Raw genomic sequence first — 26,056 nt, 5'->3', positions numbered from 1 at the left:
TGGCGACGCAATCAGTTAGGATGCTCTCCACAGTACATCTACAGAAATATGCAAGTGTCTTTGGTGGCATACCAATTCTCCTCAAACTCCTAATGAAATATAGCTGCCATCATGCCTTTTTTCGGTAATTGCATCAATATATTGGGCTCAGGATAGATCATCAGAGATGTTGACACCCAGAAATGTGACACCCTTTCCACTCTTGATCCCTCAATGAGGACTGGTGCATCTTCCCTTGACTTTCTCTTTCTAAAGTCCACAATCAATTCTTTGGTATTACTGATGTTGAGTGCAAGGTTGTTGCTGCAACACCACTCAACCAGCAGATCTATCTTGCTCTCGTTGCCATCTGAAATTCTACCAAGAATAGTTGTGCCATTGGCAAATTTATAGACATTGGGCGCTGGTATAATTGTTGTTTTTTTAAAGCAGATGGGAACTTCCTACTGTAGCAGTGAGTGATTGAAGATGTCCCACCATTTGGCTGGTATAAGTTTTCAGAACCTCATCAGCAACACCATCAGGGCCTGATGTCTTGTGAGGGTTCACCCTCTTGAAAGATGTTCTGATGCCAGCCTCCAAGACAAAGATCCCAGTGTCACCAGGTGCTGCAGGGATTCGCACAGCTATAGTTTTGTTTTCCCCTTTCAAAGTGAGTATCAAAGGTTTCGAGCTCACCTGAGAGTGAAACATCACAGCCATTCATGATGTTAGTTACACTTTGTAAGAAGTAGTGGCCTGCAAACCCTGCCAGAGCTGATGTGCATCCAATTCCATCTCTAACCTCAATCAGAATTGTTTTTAATCCTTAAAATAGCCTTCCGTAGGTCGTATTTTAACATCTTGTATGGTTCTGGATCACCAATCTTGAATGCCACAGATTCAGTGCTCAGCAGACTACAAATCTCCTGGTTCATCTCCAACCCTTTGGTTTGGGTATGTCCTTGAAGGCACGCAGTCATCCACACATGGCTTGATGAAGTCAGTGACAATGGTCGCATGTTAATTCAGATTTGAAGATGAACCCTGAATGTTGTCTAGTTCATTGCCTCAAAGTAGTTCTGTAAGTCCTCTTCTGCCTCCTTGACCATACTGTCGCAATGAGCAGCGGGAAGCGGACCCAAGTGCAGGACACAAGTATGGAGACGACACAGAGATGAACTTGGACATGGGGATGGACTTGGAGCCTGGACTTGGACACGGAGCCTGGACTTAACACGAAATCTGGACTGAACACGAAGCTTGGACTGGACACAAAGCTTGGACTGGGACTCAGAGCTTCGACCTGGACTGAACTGGGATTTGTAGCCTGGATCTGGTCTGGACTTGGACTCGGAGCCTGGACCTGGACTGAACTTGGACTCAGAGCCTGGACCTGGAACACGGAGCCTGGACCCAGATCACAGAGACGACAACACCAAACAAAGACAGATGATTCGTATCTTGGCTTGGAGGAGCAGCAAATGGCCAGCAATGGCCAGCTAGACACGAAGAGGCAGAATTTCCAACTCAGAGTAGTGGCAAACGGCCAGACCTACTCAACTGCGAATGGGATGACAGAAACCAAACAATGACAGTCCATTTGTATCTAGACACGGAGGAGCTCATAAAGACAGTCCCTTATTCTTGGTGGCTCAGAGTGACGACAATCAGCCAAACGTGAAAACAATAGAATTTTCATCGTAGTCTGTAGTAGCAGTGAAGCAGCTGGCAACTCAGCTGGACAGGGAAACGACTGAATTCACTAAGCAGCCACAGTCACCAAAGCAACTTAGAGTCCAAGATTCTTGGCTGTCCCGGGACGAGCTTTGTCGCACTGGCAAAGGTGACGAGCCAGCAGCGAGTAGATGTAAGCTGGAGTTTTTATGCTGCCGGTTCGAATGAGGATCAAGTGCCTCAATCAAGGAGCCCAGTTGAACACAGGGAAAAGGAAATGAACTGAAATGAGTAGTTAATGGACTGGACCATGAAACGTGCTTTCTTAGTTCTCACCTGATGACGTCTCTGCCTCTATGCTGGGAGTATAGACTTTCCAAAGTGTGGGCATGGGATGGCACAGTGAGCATTCTTGATGGTGGTATAACAATGGTCAAGTGTGTTGGCTCCTCTGCTTCTACAGGTGATACAGTAGTTGTTCAGAGATGACTTCATGCAGACCCGGTTGAAAACCCCTTCCATGAACCAGAACCAGAATCAGATTTATTATCACCAGCACGTGTCCGGAAATTTGTGAACTTACCGCTGGCAGTTCAATGCAATACATGATAACATAGAAAGAAAAAATAAGTCTATAAGTAAATCAATTACAGTAAGCATATATCTGTATATGGAACAGATTAAAATAGTGCAAAAGTAGAAATAATACACATTAAAAAAGGTGAGGTAGTGTTCATGGGTTCAATGTCCATTTAGAAATCGTGAGGCAGAAGGGAAGAAGCTGTTCCTGAATCGCTGAGTGTGTGCCTTCAGGCTCCTGTACCTTCTTCCAGGTGGTAACAGTGAGAAGAGAGCATGTTCTGAGTAAGGGTATCCTTAATAATGGAGTTGCCTTCCTGAGGCACCACTCCTTGAAGATGTCTTGGATTCTACAGAGGCTGGAACCCAAGATGGAGCAGACTAACTTTATGACTTTCTGTAGCTTCTTTCAGTCCTGTACAGTAGCCACACCCCTCATACCAGACAGTGATGCAGCCTGTCAGGATGATCCCCACGGTACATCTGTTGAAGTTTTCTAATGTATTAGTTGACAAACCAAATCTCTTCAAATTCCTAAGGAAATATAACCATTGTCTTGCCTTCTTTATAGCTGAATCAATATGTTGGAACCAGGTTAGATCCTCAGAGATCTCGAGACCCAGGAACTTGAAATTTCTCACTCTCTCCACTTCTGATCCCTCTATGAGGATTGGTTCGTGTTTCCTCGTCTTACCCTTCCTGAAGTCCACAATTAGCTCTGGAAGGTATCAGATATGGAAAGCCTCAGGGTGTGTTGTTTCATGCCTGCCTATTTATGTTGCTTAACTCCTCCAGTGCCTGCCTGACATTGGCCTGAAATGGAATGTACACCAGGATGATGACAGAAAACTTCCTCAGCAGATAAAAATAGACAAAATTTGACTGCTGGATATTCCTGGTTGGTTGAGCAGGACTGAGACAGAACCATCACATTTCTGCACCACGATGAGTTAGTCAGAAAGCAGACTCCACCTCCTCTGTCTTCGGAAGACTCAGCTGTCCTGTTTCTGCAGAGAATCTTGAAGCCATCAAGCTGCAGTGCTGCTTCTGAAATGGCAGTCGTAAGCCACGTTTCCATGAAGCAAAGTACACAGCAGTCCCTGATGTCCCTCAGGTACAGCAATCTTGCTCTGAGGTCTTTGATTTTATTCTCCTGAGTCTGTACAGTCACCAGCAGGATAGTCAGAACTAGGGGTCTAAAGCCTCTGCATTTCAATCATCCTAGCTGACCAGTGCACTTTCTCCACTTCTGTTTCCTTAAAAGGGAACTGCACTCATGACTCAAGTCTGCTGTCTGAGATTCATCAATTTTGAGTGTCAATAGATTTTTTAAGAACATCTTAAAAACAATGCTGCTTACTGAAGTATCCATGGCTGTGTCTGTGGATGTCAGCTGCAGTTGTCCTAAACGGGAATACTTGATGATTTCCACCGGAGCTTCTTGCCAACAGTTGCCCCTTAATGGCGCCAGCTTAACCAAAATCGTTTCCATCCTGTATAACACTTTCAATCTATAACTTTATGAATCTAATCCCGGAGCAGAATTTAATAGCCTCTGAGTAAAAACAGCTGGTGGATTGACTGTGCAGGAGGTAGATGGTTTGAATAAACATTTCTACTTCAAGCTGGGAAGGTAAACTTTGTAGGTTAAAATTGCAAAACACTGGGATAAGTTTAACAATTGGAAGCTTCTTGCCAATTACTTCAAGTGGGGTTGCGTGCTTGGATAAATTCATTTAAATTATCTGGGTTAAGTCATCCTGCAAACTATGGTGGAGAAATTAACAGATAACTCATTGAGGTGGGAGAGTAAGTCATATGTGTGTCTGAATATTGTCAAAAATGCACTCTGATATGGTCGGCTCTTTGAATGGAGGTTGAAGTGAAACCTCTGGAAGACCAAAAGACCCCAGGAAACATGAAAGGGAGTTCTCGTCTTGCTGAAGATGTAGAATGGACTTACTTCCCACACTCTTCTGCTCAATAACAGTATTACATTTTGCAGTTATGTGGCTCCTAGTATTAAATTAGTGGTTCCCAACCTTTTCTATGCCCCACACCCCTAGGAAATGTTTGATTAATGTTCGCACCCCCTACAAAAGTAATATCACATTTGAAGATGAAGAAGTCTAATATCTAATTTTTGAACCACATACAATACTACGGGTGAACAAATTGAACTTAAAAAAAAAGCTTTTAACAGTGCATAAAATGCAAATATAAATTGAGCAATTAGATTCTAATTTATTCAGAAAAAATTGTAAACAGTAAATTGATGAGACTCCTCAACTCTGAGGTGAACCCCCAGGTAACACTGATGAGACTTCTCAACTCTGAGGTGTAACTTCTCGGGTAGCACTGATGAGAATCCTCAATGCTGACTTGGGCAGCGGGAGACTGTAGTGAGTTTACGTCTCTCTCGACTCAGGCAGCGGGAGACTGGAGTGAGTTTACGTCTCTCTCGACTCGGGCAGCGGGAGACTGGAGTGAGTTTACGTCTCTCTCGACTCGGGCAGCGGGAGACTGGAGTGTGCTTGGGACAAACGTTACTACCACTTCTCAAGGCACACTGGCAGCTGGCTGAGTGATGACTCGTGACTCGTCACTCAAGCACACAAGCCACTCTTTGTCGCACCCCCTGAAATTCCATCTCGCACCCCCCGGGGGTGCAAGCACCCCAGGTTGGGAACCCCTTTATTAAATCATCCCAAACCGCTTCATGGGAATGTTGTCATGTAATATTTAACTCCAAGCCACTGAAGGGTGTTATACCCACATCTTTCATTGAAGAAGTAGTTTTAGGGACTGTGTTGCTCCCTCCTGGTTTTAGGGAGGCAGATTTTCTCCTCATGTTCATATAAAGTCCCAAAGTAATATCTCTGCTTCTTCGGGGACAGTAAGCTTGTGACAGTGCATTGATTCTGCTGTCACTGAAACAGACTGATGTGATCATCAGTGAGTGAAGAGGCATAGATGGACGTGAGGGAGGGAAAGTTTAGAGCTTGTTCTTCTGCATTCTCTGCTTGCTCTCTGATATTTGAATGTCTGGCTCCCTCTCAGGGTAGGTGTCTACCCTTGGTCTCTCCGTGTACAATGCACTGTATGGAGAGACCAGCAAATCAAAGCTTACAAGAGAAGGAGGAGTGTATCAAGTTGAGTTCGGGGCAAAGCTTATAAAGCATAAAGGGAGCTCTTTTGAATGATTTGCTGTAATATTCACATTGGAAGTTGAGGCTTGCGGATGTGATAATCAGGACGTTCATGGCACAATGCAGATTCCCTTCTTGTTCTGTAATCCTATAAAATGTAACACTGCCTTTCCATTGGCCTGACGGTAAGAGTTGTACCGCAGGCCTCCCTCAGCCTCTGGTGCCTCGATACCATTATATGCATGAATGACTCTGGGCAAGCATTAAGGTGTATATAGCAGATATACAATTTGACCCAAAATATGAGCATGATCTAATATAGGAGAAAAGTGCTGCCTGTGGATTCAAATTCTAGCCAGTTGAATTGGATATTTAACTCACTAAACCTTGTGGCTACTTGTTAACCCCATACATCTGATTTCCGGGGAAGGATAGGTTAGGTATCATTGGTTCCGTGAGGAAATAATGTATATAAAATCCAACCATATAATTACGTTCAATAAAAACAATCAATTAGTTCATAATCTAAATATTTTATTTGTAATATTCAGTAGAGCATTCTAACAGAAGGGGAATGATCCTGTGATGATTCTGGTATTTCTCAATTTAGAAATGTTAGTTTACATTTTGCTGCAATACCATTGGTTTTTTGGGATGCATTGGATAGAGTAAATAAAAAAATACTTACAAAAAGCTCAAAACTAGTTTTGTTCTGGTTATAACACTGGCTAAGTGGCACTGAATTTGATGTTATTGATTGCACTGAGCCAAGAAAACCTCTGCATCTTAAATTTGTGTTTTATTATTTAGAGATGATTGCAGAACTTTTGCTTTACTTGGCCCCCACTGCTTGTTTTCCTGAATTTCCAGGTGGTTTCCTGGACATTGGTTAAAATACATTCAAATGAACTTGCTTCACTCTCGAGAACAACTGTGTGTAACAGCTGCCAGTCTGATGCCTTGAACATTAGTTCAATCAATCCCTTTCTTCTACGTCAACCGTTCAGGAACTTACTCAGGTTGAATTCAGCAATTCTGCTCTTCATGTTATTAGTTGTATTCAGTAAGTCAGAGAGTCATGGAGCACGGCTGTTCTGAAACAGGCCCTTCAGCCCATCTATTCTGTGCCAAACCATTAATCTGCCTGGTCCCATCACTCAGACCTTAGCTCTCCATACCCTTACATGCAACTATCAAATTTTTTTAAAAATGTTGAAAGCGACCCCACATCCACCACTTGCAGTAGTGGCTTATTCCATACTGTCACCACCCTCTGAGCAAAGAAATTCTCCCTCATGTTCCCCTTAAACATTTCACCTTTCACCTTTAACCCATGACCTCTAGTTCCAGTCTCTCCCAACCTCAAAAAAGACCCTGTTTGTATTTACCCTATCTATACCCCTCATAATTTTGTATACCCCTGTCAAAATGCCCTCAGTCTTCTACATTCTAGGGAATAAAGTCCTAACCTGTTAAATCTTTCCCTGTAATTCAGGACCTCAAGTACTGGCAAAGTCCCTGTAAATTTTCTCTTCACTCTTTCAATCTTCTTGACATCTTTTCTGTAGGTAGGTGTCCAGAATTGGACACAATACTCCAAATTAGGCTTCACCCATGTCTCAGACAATTTCAAAATTAGATACCAACTCCTGTGCGAAATACATTGATTTATGAAGGCCAATGTCCCAAAAGCTTTCTTTTCAAACCTATCTACCTGTGATGCCACCTTCAAGGAATTATGGACCTGTATTCCCTGACTGTTCTACCACGCTCCTCAGTGCACTACCGTTCACTGTGTAAAACCTACCCTGGTTGGTCCTCCCGAAGTGCAACACCTCACACTTGTCTGGTTCAGATCCCACTACAAGTTTAGATAGTTTTGAAAAAGGATCTGATGCTTTCCTGGTGTATGTGATGAATAAGCTCTTGTCGGGCTTCCATCTGGGTTTAGGTATCGATCAGGGAATGAAGATGGCAGAGTTTGCCATTGAAAATTCAGTTATAATCAATACATCTACTCGGATAGAAGCCCAAGAAGAATTTATTTGATCGCCTTTCTCACTAACTCCCCTCCCAATCTTGATGTAATCTGTGAATTTGCTGATCCAGTTTACCACATTATCATCCAGATTGCTGATACAGATGACAGCAATGGACCCAGCACTGATTGCTTTGGTGAACCATTAGTCGCAGGCCTCCAGAAGCAACTATCTACAACAAGTCTCTGGCTTGTTCCATGACTCCAGTGTCTAATCTGAATTTCTACCTCATTAAACCTTTTTGGCCAACCTCTCATGCAGAACCTTGTCAAAGACCTTGCTAAAGTCCATACAGACAACATCCAAAGTCTTGCCGACATCAACTTTCCTGATAACTTCCTCAAAACTCTATAAAATTGGTTAGACACAACTTGCCATGCACAAAACCATGTGAACTATCCTTAATCAGTCCTTGTCTATCCAAATATATATATCTCCAGTCTCTTAGAATACCTTCCAATAACTTTCCCACTACTGATGTCAGGCTCATCGGCCCATAATTTCCTGGTTTATTCTTAGCGCCTTTCTTAAACAACAGAACAATGTTAGCTATCCTCTAGTCCTCTGGCACCTCATCTGTGGCTAGGGATGTTTTAAATATCTCTGCGAGGGCACCTGCAATGTCTGTACTAGCCTCCCACAGGGTCTGAAGGAACATCTTGTTAAACCCTAGGGACTTATCCTCCCTAATTTGCCTCAAACGCATCCTCCTCTGTTATCCGTATGTGGTCCATGACCTCCCTGTTGCTTTGCCTCACTTCTTTTGACTCTGCGTCCATGTCCTGAGTAAATACAGATGCAAAAAATCCATTTAAAATCTCCCCCATCTCCTTCGGCTCCGTGCACTCTGATCAGAGTCTGATATTTTACAAACTTCCCCGCCGCTGCGCCTTTACCAATCTGGCAGACTTTCCTCAGGGTTTTTACCTGCTGGACAAGTTCCACATTCCAGCTGCCAGGAACGTCACTCTGGCTATTTCTACAAAGTGTAAAGCTGTTGGCTGGTGGGAAATTGCCTGTCACCCATTCAAACACAGCTTACCTTTCCAGCTTTGAGTGTTACCAGTCTGCATTGGAAATAGAGAACAGAGAGTGACAGAGACGTGCCACACCCCGGGACAGCTGTGATGTAAGCATAATGTTGTTCCAGAGCTGGAAGTGAACCCCATAGATTTAGGACCATCATCCCATCTGTTACTCGATTGATGAGGTGTCATGGAGCTTGAACTGTCACCTACATAAAATCAGCAGCGTCTCTACTTCCTGCGAAGGCTGAGGAAAGTCCATCTCCCACACCCCCACCCTCATCGCATTCCACAGGGCTTGTATTGAGAGCATCCTGAGCAGCTGCATCACTGCCTGGTTCAGAAATTGCACCGTCTCGGATCACAAGACCCTGCAGCGGATAGTGAGGTCTGTTGAGGTCTCTCTACCTGCTATTATAGACAGTTACACGACACGCTGCATTCGCAAAGCAAACAGCATTATGAAGGACCCCACGCACCCCTCATATAAACTCCTCTCCCTCCTGCCGTCTGGGAAAAGGCACCAAAGCATTCGGGCTCTCACGACCAGACTATGTAACAGTTTCTTCCCCTAAGCTATCAGACTCCTCAATACCCAGAGCCTGGACTGACACCTTACTGCCCTATTGTCTTGTTTATTATTTATTGTAACGCCTGCACTGTTTTGTGCACTTTATGCAGTCCTGGGTAGGTCTGTAGTCTAGTGTAGTTTTTTTTTCTGTGTTTTTTTTTATGTAGTTCAGTCTAGTTTTTGTACTGTGTCATGTAGCACCATGGTCCCGAAAAACATTGTCTCGTTGTTACTGTGTACTGTACCAGCAGTTATGGTCGAAATGACAATAAAAAGTGACTTGACTTGACTTGACTTAATAATAGGGTACAGTAAATGAGCGACTTGATATAAAGTTAAAATTTCCTAACATGTTCATCCCTATTTTTTAACATAGTGTTTAAGAATTTCGTTGTTGGATGTGGTCATATTCTTGCAGAGGAACTGAAATAAATACTTGTGAATGTGTGCCCTAGGAGTGATTAAATGATAGTTTACCATGTTGTCAATACTGCTTTGAGCAATTATCAGCAAAGCTTTGGATCCTTCTCCTCGACTTTAACACGTGTGCTAGAATCTTGTTTAGTGAGCTATGCAGCAGTGTAATGCACACAAAATGCTGGAGGAACTCGGCAGGCCAGGCTCTTTTCCATAGATGCTGCCTGGCTTGCTGAGTTCCTCCTGCATTTTGTGTGTGTTACTAGGATTTCCAGCATCTGCAGACTTTCTCTTGCTTGTGATGCGGTCGTGTATCCTCCTTCAGGAATTTATATTCTCATCCTTATTTCACTCAGTCATTTGCCCTGAATCTTGACTGAGAAGATTTTTTTTTAATGATGCGTCGGAATGCCAAAGTGTTGACTATCTCAGGTCTCAAGATGCGTTACTCGATGTGTGACTCTCAGCACGAATGCCAACTCCAGAACCAATGCACAGACTGAAATCAAAGTGTGCTCTTGGGATCTTGCTCTGCTTTTCCAGAATGCCTTGTTCAAATTAGTCTTCTCTGATTCCCATTAATGCCACTTTACACATTGTGCTTGATCAAAGTTCCTAATTATATCGTCTACGCCCAAATTATCTTTCCCTCCTCTTCTTGCCTGGAGTCGTAGGGTCAAGCAGCACAGAAGTAGGCCCCCTGGCCCATCCTGTCCATGTCAAGCACCCATCTACATTCCTCCTGTTTACCAGCACCCAGTCCACAGCCGTCTGTGCCTCGATTGTGTTTGATGCAAACAACTTCAATATTCCATTGCCAGCAGTTCAACACGTGCTTTTATCGAGTCAAAGTCAAGCTTCTGCCATCCACAAAGTTATCCCTGTCCTCACCCACTCAATAAGACCATAAGACTTAGGAGCAGAATTAGGCCATTCAGCCCATCGAGTCTACTCCATCATTCCATCATGGCTGATCGTAGCTCCCACTCAATCCCATACACCTGCCTTCACATAGCTCCAACTTCGCCCAGTCTCTCACACTGTCTCTCAGTAACATGGCAGCACAAGTCTCCATGCATAAGTACATTAACAGCACATTCACTTTCCCCATGTTTTGGGATTGTTGTCCAATGTGCAGTACCAGATAAGTAACAACGATCAATAATTGGGATCAGCAGAATCATTATCTTTAGAACCCAATGACAAATCAGCTTCCCGACCACGCCTCCACCCTCTTACTGGCAGTTGGTCAAACATGGGCCAGACTGGCTGCAGCTTTTTGCCATGCAGTTGGCCTGAGAGAAGGTTTCAAACCCGTGAGATTGAGGTGGCTCTCCCACCCCAAACCCTGGCTTGTGTGGATACTGTGTAACTCGCAACCCTGTTACGACTCAGTGCCGAGAAACAACAGACAGCACACTGCATACAATTAAAGGAATTATACTTATGAATCTTAACTACAGGGTTAGTAAAAAATGAAGTAAAATAAACAAAAAGGGCCCATTATAATTAGACAGTCAGATGTGCACAAGTTGGAGCTCAACTCTTCCCAAAATTCATATTCACCGATCCTCGGTCGGCCGGCCGGTCTCTGCACCTTGCTCTGTCAGATCACGGTCCCCCTCCGGCTCAAATCCTACAGCCAGTTCTCTCCAGCAGCTTCCTTCTTCATTGCCCGCCGAACAAAGGACCCCAGCTCACACAACACAATAAAGGGAGCCTTTTCTGGTTAGCTGCTGAAGACTAGCCCGTGATTAGGCTAGGATTAAATCGGCGGACCACTGGGCACACAACACAAAAACCCGCTGCCCTGATTGGATGGCTCACGTAGCAAAGCACGCAGAGTTTCTAACCATAACCCAAACACTGCTGCTACGGAGAGACCATTACATTAGCAGCAAAACCTTTCCCATGGTGCACCATACATAAATTGACAGTCAAGACACGATTACAAACATGAACCCTCCAACTCCTTTTGAACTTCTGGTTCACAGACAGTTGCAGCTACCTGTGAACGATTCTAGGGAAAGCAGTATCTTCGTGCTAGTGATAAACAGGAGTGACCATTATCCCTCAATGGACCCCATGGCTGGCTTCCGTGTTCCATGACAGCGTCTCATAAAATACTTCCCACATATGCTAAAAACCACAACAAATACATGTCCTCTCATTCCTCGAAGCTTAGTAAATGCTTTCTGAAGTCATTGTGCTTGCTGTAAGCAGTTACCTAATGAAGATCAGACCGTGAGCTGGCACTGGTTTTTATTGAGTAGCTGTTTGCACTTTTGTTATTTTATTACATCGATACTGAAACATGTGATGATGTCATGAAGAAATTCAGACTCTGAATGGGCCAATAGTCAGTTCCCCTCAGCAGCTGCACGGCTCCAGTAAAGGCCATCATTGAGAAAGGTTGTCTTCTTCGTCATCTTAATTCTTCATTTAAATTTTCTTTACTCAGAGAGTGGTAGCTGTGTGGAATGAGCTTCCAGTAGGAGTGGTAGATGCAGGTTCGGTATTGTCATTTAAGGTAAAATTGGATAGGTATATGGACAGGAAAGGAATGGAGGGTTATGGGCTGAGTGCGGGTCAGTGGGACTAGGTGAGTGTAAGTGTCGGCACGGACTAGAAGGGCCGAGATGGCCTGTTTCCGTGCTGTAATTGTTATATGGTTAAAATGCACATCAGAAAACTTTGCCTAGGAGGAGGCAACAGCAACTCGTATTCCTGACCCAGCTACAGGGCAGCAAATTGTCCCAATGCAGTATTTTTGAACAGAACCTGACACCAAGCCTATTCACCAAATCACTATGGAAGATCCTAGCAGAGTGCCAGAAGTTTGAGAGAGTCAGGGACTATTATTAAAGAGGAGGTGTTTGGAAAGCTGAAAGGTCTGAAGGTAGGTAGGTCACCTGGACCAGGTGGAATACACCCCAGGGTTCTAAAAGGTGTGGCTGAAGAGACTGTGGAGGTATTAGAAACGTTCTTTCAAGAATAACTAGATTCTGGAATGATTCCAGAGGATGGGAAAATTGCAAATGTCACTCCATTCTTTAGGAAGGGAGGGAGGTAGAAGAAAGGAAATTATAGGCCAGTTAGCCGGACCTCAGTGGTTGGAAATATGTTTGAGTCCATTAGTAAGGATGAAGTTTCGGGGTACATAGGAGCACATGATAAAATAAGCCAAAGTTAGCATGATTTCCTTGAGGGGAACTGTTGCCTGACATTACTTTGAGGAAATAATGGACAGGATAGTTAGTTAAGGAGAGTTAGTGGTAGATGTTTTCAGAAGGCTGACGACAAGGAGCTGCATATGAGTTTGCTTAACAAGATCAGAGCCCATGGTATTACAGATAAGATGCTAGTATGAATAGAAGATTGACTGACTGGTAGGAGGCAAAGATTGGGAATAAAGGTTGCCTTTTCTGGTTAGCTGCTGAAGACTAGCCTGTGATTAGGCTAGGATTAAATCGGCAGACTACTGGGCAATACAGCTCAAAGGGCCAGAAGGGCCTATTCTGCACTGTAACTCATTAATAAAAATATGTAAGAAACACAACAGAGTCAATGAAAGATTGCACCCCATAGGACGGACAAGCAACCAATGTGCAAAAGACAACAAACTGTGCAAATACTAAAAGAAAAAAAGAAATAATAATAGTAAATAAATAAACAATAAATATCAAGAATGTGAGACGAAGCATCCTTGGTAATGACTCCATTTAGTTGCGGGAACAGTTCAGCGATGGGGCAAGTGAATTTATCCCCACTGGTTCAAGAGCCTGATGGACAGTTGAGGGGTAATAACTATTCCTGAATCTGATTGTGTGGGCCCTAGGCTCCTGTACCTTCTTCCTGATGGCAGCAGCAAGAAGAGAGCATGTCCTGTTCAATGGGGGTCCAAGATGATGGAGGCTGCCTTCCTGCAATAGTGAGCCATGTTGACGCTGATGGAAATTGGACTTCTTCAAGCAAGCCTGATAGAAGTCCCCAACCTTGATTTGAATTGTGCTGAGGTGGACTGGTTCTTGTTTGGTGGCGACACCATGCATGCTCAGGCAAAAGGGATTAGTTCAATTTAGCATCCTGCTCAGTGCAGGCATTGTGGGCTGATAGGCCTGTTCTTGTGCTGTACGTTTCTATGTTCATTGCTGACATAGATGGCCACAGTATCTGTTACCACTCTCTGATGGAAATCAGTGCAGTGAGGTTATGAAAGGCTTGAAGTTCTTCTGTTGTTAAACGTCGCATCATGGATGAAAGCCACACTCAGACAGAAATAGTTGTGCTTCAGGTGTAAAAATAACCATAACCACTTACGTTGCTTCTTCCTTTTGTTCTTTTTAGGGAGCTGAAGGGCCGAGAGGGTTCCCTGGCCCACCAGGTCTAAAAGGGTCAAGTGGTATCGCTGGTGAAGCTGGTCCTCGCGGTCCGCCTGGAATTCCCGGAGAACAGGTATAGTTCAGGCTGGCTTCTCCTGAGCTGCCCTATTCAGTGATATTATCTCTCAACAGGCAGCTGCTTACCAACCTTTATAACCTCCGTGCATCTATCCGTAATACTCATTTGAATAATGCAACTGGACACCTTCTCATTGCGTTGTAATGTGCTGCTGTGATTGAACTGCTGCTGTTTTCATTGTTTGTGAGAAGTATTAACATCAGGATTTATAACTGAATCATGCAGTAAAGTTTGCACACACACAATCAAAGGTGTCAGTGTGAAGGGAATTGATTTGGCTATGGCAATTTAACGTGGTGTTCATTTTGCATCAGTAGAAACTGGTATTTGTTTTGCACTGATTTTAAACTTAAGTCACAGAGTCACTAAATTACACAGTAAAGAACCGTGTCCTTCAGTCTAGCTTGTCCACACTGCCTTTCTGTGATAGTCTTATTTGCCTCGTTGGCCCATATCCCTCTAAATCGTTTCTATCCATGAACCTGTCCAATTATCTTTCAACTGTTGTAATGATACCTGCCATAACCCACCACCCTTTCTATCTACCCCTCAGGTCTCTGTTAAATCATATCCCTTTGACCTTAAAGATTAAAGATTAGCTTTATTTGTCGCACATACTGTATTCTGAAACATCAAAACATTTAGAAAACCTACAGCACAATATAGGCCCTTCAAGTTGTGCCTAACATGTCCCTACATAGAAATTACTAGGCTTTCCTATAGCCCTTTATTTTTCTAAGCTCCGTGTACCTATCCAAAAGTCTCTTAAAAGATGCTATCATATCTGCCTCCACCACCGTTGCCGGCAGCCCATTCCACACACTCACCGCTCTCTGAATAAAAAACTTACCCCTGACATCACATCTGTACCTACTCCTCAGCACCTTAAACCTGTGTCCTCTTGTGGCAGCCACTTCAGCCCTGGGAAAAAGCCTCTGACTATCCACACGATCTTATGAAGTGAAATGCTTTCGTTTGCATCAGAGCAGATCAGTGAGGATTGCGCAAGGCAGGCCACGAGTGTCACCACACTTCTGGTGTCACAACTCACTAGCCCTAGCCATACATCTTTGGAATAGGGGAGGGAACTGGAGCATCTGGAGGAAATCCACACGGTATGGGGAGAGGGTACAAGCTCCCGCCAGGAAGTGGTGGAACCTGAACCCTGGTCAGTGATCAATGGCATTCTAAAACAATGCGCTAGCAATTGGATTACTGTGCTGCTCTAGAACCTATGCTCTCTGGTTTTAGACTCTCCCTCCCTGGAAAAAGACTGTGAACTTCCACCATATCTATCTCCCTCACTATTTTATAAAGCTTTGTCTTCTTCACTCTTCAGTCTTCTTCATTCCAGAGTAAGCAGTCCCAGCCCATCCAGTCTCTGCTTATAGCTCAAGCTCTCTGCCAACTTCCTTATCAGTTCTTTTCTGCACTTTCTCTGGCTTAATTACATTCTGTACTCCCTGTAGAAACAGAAGGCACAGACTCAGGATTTCCCTTTCAAACAGAGGTGACGAGGAAGTGCTTCATCCAGAGGGTGATGTATCGAATTCAATGCCACAGATGACTGTGGAGGCCAAGTCATTGGGTATATTTAAAGCAGAGGTTGATAAATTCTTGATGAGTAACTAACTTGATCAGACAAGTACAAACATAAATAGGGTCTCTGAGAAGACTAGAATAAAGCTCACTTTATTTATGAGATATATCACGGAGAATTCGCCTCACAATCTGCATCCTGGACTCCAACTAAGTAGTGGAAAGTTCCTTCTTTTATCCAGTACAGAAACAAAATTTTCGTAGTCTTAGTCTTAACCACACAAAAAAAAACACAGGAGCAAATAGGTACGTCTGAAGCAGAAGGTATGTTTAATCATAGAACAGACAGCAACTAAGTCATATGAATGAATTTCCTCTGTTCTACACTCAGTGCTGCATCCTGATTATGAAAGGCTGTCTGCTGTAAGTCTAAGCTTAGGACATTGGGTTAAAAAAAGTTAATTAGGTTACAAGGTTAAATGAGAAAAATGCAAGTTAGTTACTTAGTTTATTAACCTTTTTGTTGACCCTTTGCCCAGCTAGACTGGACTGATTTTGTGGCTGACTATGTGCAAAATTTTAGCAACACCAGAAGAATAGGGTAGTTTCATATTTTTATAACTTTAAGGGTCATAATGGAAAAAGTACTAGGAACTCTGGTGCTATCAGATCAATAATCATTTATTCTTTCACTGACATCAAAGATTACAAGGAGAAGGCAGGAGAATGGAGTTAAGAGGGAGAATAAATCAACCATGATCAAATAGCAGAGCAGACTCAATGGGCCAAATGGCCTAATTCTGCTCCCATGTCTTATGGCCTTATGAACCCAGGTCAATGGCATTCTAGTAGCTTGACACTATCCACAGGGAGGGGGGCATGGTTTGAGATTCTTCACCCAAAGAGAGGTAAGTACCTGTTATGATCTTTCAGAGAGAGTAATAAAGCTGGGTTACTGAGTAGATTTAAGAAGGAGTCTATAAAACAACAAACCTCCTAGATGTAGAGATCTGTGGACCAAGTACTGGGAGATGAGATTAATATAGAAAGGTGCCCACTGGTCAGTCTGGACAAGTTGGGCTAAATGACCCGTTTCTGTGTTGTATGATTCTATGACATCTATGACTCTATGTTATAGTGACCAGTACTGCACACAGTATCTCAGGTGTGGCCTTAAGAGTGTCTTCTACAATTGTAAGATGATTTCTAAACTGAACACTCCATCTCATGAAGGCAAGCATGCTATGCATTTTCTTTACCCCATCATCTGTCTGTGTTGCCACTCTCAGGAAACTATTTGCTTGTACATCAAGGTCTTTCTGTTCTACAACAATCCCCAAGGCACTGCCATTCCCTGCATGCCCTGCCCTGCTTTAACTTACCAGAATCAATCATTTCATACTTGCCTGAGTTAAATTCCATCTCCCATTCCTTTGCTCACGTTCCCAGTTGATCTAGATCCTGTTGTAACCTTAAACAACCTTCATCACTGTCCGCCACACTACCAGTTATTGTATCATCCACAACGGTATTGACCATTCCATCTGCATTATCGTTCAGCTTGTTAATGCAGGTGACAAACAAGGGACCCAGCACCAATCCCTTAGCATGCCAGCAATCACAGGCCTCTGAGTTGAATGTTAAGATGTAAACGAGTTCCTATTGGAAATCGAGAAAACCTCCCTCTACCCAGTTATAACAGCAGATCAAAGGATACAATGGGATATTGATCAGTTGTAGTTAGAGACAGATAAATGTCAGGATAGAGTTTAGCTTGGCCAAATGCACTTTGTAAGATCAAACGTAAAGGGCCAGTATATTGTTAATGGGGTCCAAGTCCATAACTCTCGGAGAGTGGCTGTACAGGTTGGTGAGGTGTATGACATGCTGCCTGTATCTTTTGAGGCACTGAGTTTAAGAGTCAGGAAGTGATGCTGCAGTTTTATAAAATCTTGGTTAGGCCACATCCAGAGTAGTACATTCTGTTCTGCTACCTTATATGGGGAGGATGCGGGGGCATTGAAGATGTCTAATACTAGACATGATAGACTTAAAGTGAGGGGGTAATTTCAAAGGAAAATACAAAGTGGTCGATACATGGAATGTGCTGCCAGAGGAGGTGGAGGCTATGAAAGAGGTATGCAAGAGACTTTTAGGTAGGTACACAATTGTGCAGAGAATGGGAGAATATGGACATTTCATAGGCAGGAAAAATTAATTCTATTACGTATTTAATTACCATTTTAGTTCAGTACAATATTGTGGGCTGAAGTGTTGTGTTGTTCAATCAAGCATAATTGTGAAAAGAAGGTGGATTTATATGGAATACTGGCAGATCTACTGCATAATGCCTGAAAATAATAGCTAAAATTCAATGTATTTGATCTTGATGGTGTATGATCAGGTTTCTATTCATTATTTAATATTGACTGCAGCATTAAAGCCACAGTATTCAAAATTATTCCAGAGTGCAAAAGAAACATTTGGTTAATTGATTAAAATTTGTCAGTTTGCTGTCGGAGCTCCAGATTTCAGTCAACGTTGATGCTGTCGTTGTAGTCTACGTTCTTTTGCATTCAGAAAGTGGAATCAAATTTGAACAGTGAAAATACTCCATGTAATTTTTACAGAACTATTTTGTAGAAGTGTTTCCAATAAAGTACATTAGTGGAGGGTGGAATGATTGGCTGAGCTACATTACTGTGTATTGACTCATCTCGGGGATGAACGAACGTCTAACGAATCAGCCTCCCACTGTGGAGAGCTGAGCGCTTTGCTGGTGCCCAGTCTGATTAAGGTAAAATGTAAGTCTTGTTGAGAAGACTGAATGCTCTTTCTGCCTTAGGCAATAATTTACATCAGCCTGTAAACCTTCAGGTTCTGATGCTTGAGACTCACCAGCACAACTATCTAATTATTAAGATCTTGATAGAATAATTTGCAAGGCTGTAAGGGAAGGGGGTAAAAACTGAGCACTAGTGCAATAATGTTAGTTGTATTTCTTTCTCTATTGAATCTTTACATACTCATATCTAGCATCATTAATATTTAGATAGTGTAAGATGATCAGTAATAAATCAACCCTGGTTTTAAATACTTCCTTAGTTTCAATCACTGAACTGTAGAGTCAGCTAGCTCTCTACCGAATGATCCAATTAGTCCCTCTTCCCTGTTTTCGCCCTGTAGCCCAAGAAATTGCAGGTCCACTTTGAAATGTCTGATTAATGCTGTTTCCATCTCTCCAACAGGTTGACATTTGAAATCACTCTGCATAATAGAAGTTCTTCCTGACATCTTCCCTTTGGTCAACCATGTTAAATCTGTTAACCCAAGGTCTTTGAACCATCAGCACTGTAAATAGTTACGGTTCCGTTTGTTCCTCTAAATAAGCCAGTCACTAAGTAAGCCAAGTAAATCTGACACATCCCCGTCGACCCTTACCAATTTTTATCGATGCCCAATAGAAAGCATCCTGTCTGGATATACCACGTCAGTATGTTGGTATGACAACAATTCACCAAGACCACAAAGACTGCAAAGTTGTGGACACAGCTCAGCATGTCACAGAAACAAGCCTCCCCCCATGGATCCTCTCTACACACCTCAGTGCCTCAGTAAAGCAGCCAGATTAATAAAGAACCCCAAATACCCTGGGCATTCTCTCTTTTCTACTCTCCCAACAGACAGAAAATATAAAAGTTTGAAAGCACAGGCCACCAGGCATCCATCCCTCTGCTATGACTGCTTAATGGTCCCCTAGTATGACAAGATGGACTCTTGACCTCACAATCTACCTCATTAAGATCTTGCACCTTATTGTCTTCCTGCACTGCACTTATTCTGTGGCTGTTGTGCCTTATACTGCATTCTGTTACTGATTTTGCTTGAGGTACCCCATTTCACGGTAATGATCTGACCTGCCGTATGCAAGAGAAGCTTTTCACTGTATCTCAGCAATAATAAACCAACTGCAATTCCAATTGCAACCTCTGTCAAATCTCCTCTCAACCTTCTTTGCCCCAACAGCAATCTTGATCTCAGTTTTACCTTGGAGCTGAAATGATTCTTACCTGGAGCCTCTCTTGTACATCTTTTCTGCACCATCCTGCATGAACACCTGATGTGTGGTGGGCATTATAGGTCACAAAACTCCAGTTGTGACCTACCCAATCTTTGAGGCAGATGCATCACAGCGTCCCTGGCTTTTCCATTTTATTTATAAAAACCTATTTGAGCCAATCAGAATTGGATGTGATTGTGAAAAAATATCCACATATGGCCAATTTTATACCATCCGGAAAGTCCGAATTCCCACCACTTGCAAAATAACTAATAACTTTTTAAAATATGTGTCAGTGTAGGAATGCTCTTGCTTTCATGAAGAGACATGTGCTTATCTACCTTCCACGGCGGCATAGAGGGTAGTGTGATGCTATTCCAGCTCAGATTTCAAGAGTTCAGTCGGCTCCATGGCATGTGTGACTTTCCCCGGGCGCTGCTGTTTGCTCCCACAGTCCAAAGGCGTACTGAATAGGTTATTTGTCGTTGTAAATTGTCCCGTGATTAGCTTACCTTTAAATCGGGGTTGCAGAGGCAGAAGGGCCTACCGTGCTCTGTATCGCTAAATAAAATAAATTCCCATTGTCAGAAATCCAACATTTCCAATAATGCATAATATTGACAAACGAGCAAAATATACCGGAATAAATTTCCTGAGTGGTACTAGCATTTTGAGGTGACTTTTTGACTTGGTGATGTATTCATAGCACAGGAACATCCTATCTCATCCATGCCGAACCATTCTTCTGCCAGGTCCTATCAACCCACATTTGGACCATAGCCTCCCATGCCCCTCCCATCCATGTACCTACCAAAACCCCTCTTAAGTTTTGTAATCAAACCCACGTTGGTCACTTCCGCTGGTGGCACGCTCCACCCCCACAGATTCCCCTTAAGTGTTTCATGTTAAATGGGTCCTGAAACTGGAGAGGGTTCAAAGGAAGTTCACAAGAACGATTTCAAGATTGAATGGTTTGTCATATGTAGGAAGATCATTTGACAGCTCTGGGCCTGTGTTGAGTGGAACTCAGAAGAATGCGAGGTGAACTTATTCGAACCTATTGAATGGTGAAAGGCCTTGATAGAGTGGATGAGAAGAGGATGTTTCCCATCGTGGGGGAGTCTAGGAAAAGAGAGACTCAGAACTGAATGGAGATGAGGGAGGAAATTCTTTAACCCAAAAGTGGTAAATCTGTGGAATTCTTTGGCAGCTGCGGAGGCCAAGGCTTTATGTATATTTAAGGTAGCGGTTGATAGATTCTTGACTGGCCAGGGCATGATAAGTAAGAAGGCAAGAGATGAGAGCTAAGAGGAAAATTGGATCAGCCATGATGAAACGGCAGAACTGACTCGATGGGCCAAATGGCCTAATTCCGCTCCTTATGGCCTTTCATCTTTAACCTGGGTCCTGTTGTTCTAGTCTCACCCAGCCTCTGTGGAATGAACCTGCTTGCATTTACCCAATATACACTGTACATCTGATAATTTTGTATACACCTATCAAATCTTCCTTCATTCTCCTATGCTCCAGGGAATGAATTCCTAACAATTTCAGTGCTTGTCTGTAACTCAGTTCCTCAAGTCCCGGCAACACAGTTCAGATCTCCCCCTGAGGAAATCAGAATCAGGTTATTATCCCTGTCGTAAGGTGCAAAATTTGTTGTTTTGTGGCAGCGGAGGAGTGCAAGACATAAAAATTACTAGTGCAAAGGACAAATAATGTGGCATTCATGGGTGCATGGACCATTCAGAAGTTTGTTTGCAGAAGGAAAGTGATTAACACTTTGAGTCTGGCTTTTCAGCCTCCTCACTGATTGTAGTAATGATAAGAGGGCATGAGTCAGATGGTGGGGGTCATTAACAATGGATGTCACCTTCTTAAGGCACCAGCTCATGAATCTAATATTCCATGGTGAGGAGGCTTGTTGAAGAGTTGAAGACACAATTCAGCCAGATCTCAGGTGCAGTCCTGATGGAGCACTGCACTGTCTGATATGCTGTCTTTTGTTAAATTGAGGCTTTAAATTGACCTACAATGTCTCTAAGCATGTTAAAAAGAAGAGGAAATGGTTTTCTTCCTGTTTAAACTCAGTGGCTACTTAATTGTACACCTCCTCGTTAATGCAAATATCTAATCAGCCAATCATATGGCAGCCACTCCATGCATAAAAGCATGCAGACATGGTCAAGAGGTTCAGTTGCTGTTCAAACCAAACATCAGAATGGAGAAAAAATGTGATCTAAGTGACTTTGACTGTGGAATGATTTTGTTGGTGCCAGATGGGGTAGTTTGAGTACCATAGAAACTGAGACTTTCATGCACAACAGTCTCTAGAATTTACAGAGAAGGATGCAAAAGAAAAATATTCAGTGAGCGGCAATTCTGAGGGCAATAACACCTTGTTATTGAGAGAGGTCAGAGAAAAATGGCCGGGTTTGGTTCAAACTGCCAGGAAGGCGAGAGTAACTCAAATACAGTGTTGTGCAGAAGGGCATCTCTGAATGCACAACACATTGAACCTTGAGGCGGATGGATTAAAGACAATAAACATCCACTCAGTACTTAATAAAGCGGCCAATGAGTTTATGTTTGAAACTTCCACATTCAAACAGATTACCTGATTATCATCCCATTATTGCGGGCAGCCTCGTGCTTCTGCATCTTGACACTTTTACCAGTGGTAAATGCATCTTCGCAAAGCTCTTATAAAAGTGTCTTGCATTTGAAAATGTCCAAAACACAACCCACGCGCACCGAGCTTGTGTGTTGGCAATGACGTTGTAGGAAGCAGAGACCTGGTAACATTTCTGTTCTCTTGGTTCTTTTCATAGGGACCGCAGGGCTACCCAGGAGAGAAGGGGACTCGCGGAGAGAAAGGGGAGCAGGTAATTATTGATAGGCTGTTCTTTCTGTATGATAGGATGGCTGCACACTGACTCCAGCCCACTTTAATACTTAGGAAAGTGAAAACATTATTATTGTTCTTCAGTTCACCAAATCTTCAACGTCCATCCTCTGCCACATCCTCATTCCTAAGCCCCCTTATGCAGCTCGATCCACAAAGGAAGCCAGGTCCTATAAATGATGTTGAAGCCCTTGGATTTATTTTTATGAATTTTTATTTCATGCATACCAGCAGTTGACAGTAGTTCCATTCTCACACTGGCAAGATCGTCCCTTCATCTAGGGAGGGAGGGACTGTCACAAACAGAAAGCAAAGTTGTGCTTGTTTCTGCTTTTCCTTCCTGTAGCTGACATTGGGTAAGCCCGTAAATGTTGGTGTCAAGAATATCCACAGGCAAGTTCAGACTGTGAATATCAATGGACTATTCTACTATCAATGACATCACATAAGACCGTAAGAGAGAGGAGCAGAATCTGGCCATTTGGCCCATCGAGTCTGCTTCACCATTTCATCATGGCTGATCCATTCCCCTCTCAATCCTATTGTCCTGCCTTCTCCCCATAGCCTTTCATGCCCTGACTTATCAAGAACCTATCAACCTCCGTCTTAAATACACCTAATGACCTGACCTTCACAATTGCCTGTGGTAACTAATCCCACAGATTCACCACACTCTTTCTAAAGAAGTTTCTCCTCAAATAGATGTCCGCAGGTTCCAGATTCTCCCACTATAGGAAGCATCCTCTCCACATCCACTCTGTCTAGGCCTTACAGTATTTGATAGGTTTCAATGAGGCTCCCCCCACCCCCCGTATTCTTCTAAATTCCAGTGAGTACAGGCTCATACCATCTATCACTCCTCATGTGATAGCCCCTTCAATCCCGGAATCATTCCTGTGAACCTCTTCTGCACCCTCTCCATTGTCACCTGACTGAGTGTCCCAAGCTGTGCATGTCAGGGCTGTGCTTCTCCTGCAAATCCTGCCCCAGAGCAGTCTGCAACTGACGCCTCCTCAAGCAAACGTTCCTGCGCGGCTCTCTGAGTAACTCTAAGGGAATGCCTGAAACTGTTTTTCATTACTGAATCAAAACTGCGCACGCTTTTGTCGGGCTCAACTTTCTGCCTGTTTTTGCAAATAATGCAGAGCTGATTTATTTCAGGGCTTTAGGGGATGGCTGGGACCAGCTGGTGAGAAAGGAGCGAAAGGAGCCAAGGTATTGTATGATTGGATGATTTGGCACATCTTTTCCATAAAACTCATTGCCTTATTGTCCAAAACTTCTTTATTAACTCGTTGAAGAAAAGCCATTGGATTAGTCATAGTTAGCTGTCTAATTAACATTAACTGAAAGAAGTTGTACCATTGCTAAATTCTGGCAGGCAAGTCTGAGGTAGATTTCCCATTCCCTCTGGAAGAAGTCTGATTGGACACTGGAGAACAGCAGGTACAAAGGTGTTGGCTCTCTGGTTCAGTGCTTGTGGTCTGATCAGACCACACTGTACCAAGCCTGATGTTGGGTTAATCGCTAGCGCATCATTTCAAGACTATCCCAAATAGATCCACAACAGACGAACTGCTTGACACGTTGCTGCACTCCCTGTCCTTTGTGGAAAAGTTCTTCCGCACATACACCTTGGACCACAAATCTGTCAGGGAGTGGTCAGCATAGAACATCCTGCAGACACTGCAGGAGACGGACTCAATGGACACAGTGGGATTGGACCGTCTAGACTGGCAGGCCTCACCAGCAGGCAACAGGACCCTGTCTGGCTGGTGGTGAGAGGGTGAGTCAAGTCCTGCCTGCAGGCCTGGAGCATCACTCCCCCACAGGGCTTTGCCTGAGGGATGACTGTAGCGGGCAAGAGACAGTAACCCACCTCTTTGCAGACTGTGAGCTTGCTTCGAGGGTGCGGAGAAAGAAGAAGGGGCTTGTGTCACGGTTCATCCTGAACAGCTGCGTGGCAGAGGACTCCCCGATCCCGGGGCTGCTCCCAGGGACACACACGGAGACAAACATCAGGCGCTGCTGGCAGATCGTCAGCTCGGCGCAGGAAACTCTCTCGTCTGCCCGAGACCTGTTGATCTGCCAGCATGTCAAGATGTCCGTGGAGGAATGCTGCCAGCAGGCATACTCCAGGCTGTAGATGTACGTGCTGACGGATGCACTGAAGCTAGGTGGAGCTACCACAAGGGCTCATTGAGGAAGGTCCACAGTGTAGGGTTCTTCACCGCCTGGAGAGGGAGGGGCTGAGTTGGGGAAGGAAGCCCCCCAATAATTATTGCAGCAGTGAACCACCCCAGAGGGCCACATGAGGCCTAGCAATGCCCAAGTGCAATAGAATAGGGAAACCTTGACTATGAACATAAAGAACGAAAAGCCATTGAACAACTTATTCTTGTAAATATTTTTATTATGAAGAAAGTCTACTTAGTTTAAAAAAAAGTAAGTGCAGGAATACTGTGTCACAAGTTCCCTCTGACTGCAGTGTGACTCTTTTGGAAACAAAATGAAATCATTCCCCGAGTTCTTTCAGATTCACCTTCACAAAGCAGAGAAACGGGACCTCAGCTTATGCCTCATTCTGAAGTCAGTGTCAAAATCCTTTCCCTGCCGCACTGTGGTGTCAGAGCTGCTTTCTGTGCACGTATCCTTGAAATGGAATTTGAGTTCACAATTAACAACACCACACACAATGCTGAAGGAACTCAGCAGGCCGGGCAGCACCAGTGGAAGTGAGTAAACAGTTGGCATTTTAGGTCGAGATCCTTCATCTGGACTCCAGGCCTGAATTGTGAATCCACAATTTTCTGATTGGGCAGCAAGTTGATTACCAGCAGATGCATTTTGAAATCTATTTTAATTATTAATGAGCGATGTGTTAATGGACTGAAAGCAGGCAGGAGAAATAAACATCTTACTGTCAGATTTGGGAGGATGTGAGTAAGAAAGGGATATAGAAAGGGATGAGTGCTGGCCACAACTATTTATAGTCTATATTTATGACCTGGGAGAGGGAAGTAAATGCATCATATCTCTGTTCACTGAGTGTCAGTGTGACACATAAGCAGAATGCAAAGTGACTTCAGAGAGATATGGGGAGACTAGGAGAGTGTTTCCGGACTTGGCATGTTCTGTGGAAAGATGTGAGCTCATGCACTTTTGTGAGAAAATGGTAAAGTGTAGAATGTGAATGATGTTGGCATTCAGAGGGGCTGACATCTTTGTGAAGAATCCTGGAATTTAAACTGCAGGTATAGCAAGCAATTTGGCAGGCAGACTATATAACAGAAGGATTCTGGAGTAAGGACACCTTAAATTAACTATTTCAGGCCCTGGTAATACTGCGTTTTAAATATTACAGACAGGTTGTTCTTCCTACCCAAGGAACGATGTACTTATGATAAAGGAAAGGCAGCAAAGGCTAGCCAGATTGGTTCCTGGGATGGAGGTGAGGTCCTATGAGGAGAGGTCAGAGGGCTGGACCCATGTTCTCTAGACTAGACTTTAGAAGAATAAGAGGTGACCTCAGTGAAGCAAACAAGACTCTATGGGGCTTGAAGACTGGAGTCAGATGAGATACTTCCTCTGGCCAAGGTGTCTGAAGATGTGTCAGACTTTCAAAGGGAGGGATCGGCTGTTCGGAACTGAGATG

General features: G+C 43.6%; 1 protein-coding gene across 1 annotated transcript in view; it reads left to right on the top strand.

The window, feature by feature from the left end:
- LOC132407258 (collagen alpha-1(V) chain-like) overlaps positions 1–26,056 on the top strand; it is a 202,960-nt gene that overhangs the window by 11,878 nt on the left and 165,026 nt on the right. Inside the window, exons 3-5 of the mRNA XM_059993518.1 lie at positions 13,784–13,891; positions 22,328–22,381; positions 23,563–23,616. Of these exons, the coding sequence (XP_059849501.1) occupies positions 13,784–13,891; positions 22,328–22,381; positions 23,563–23,616 (216 nt within the window). The remainder of the gene's footprint in view (positions 1–13,783; positions 13,892–22,327; positions 22,382–23,562; positions 23,617–26,056) is intronic.

Source organism: Hypanus sabinus, chromosome 18 (genome assembly GCF_030144855.1).
Source record: "Hypanus sabinus isolate sHypSab1 chromosome 18, sHypSab1.hap1, whole genome shotgun sequence".
Taxonomy (NCBI): Eukaryota; Metazoa; Chordata; class Chondrichthyes; order Myliobatiformes; family Dasyatidae; genus Hypanus; species Hypanus sabinus.
This window is presented reverse-complemented; position numbering and strand designations above follow the sequence as displayed.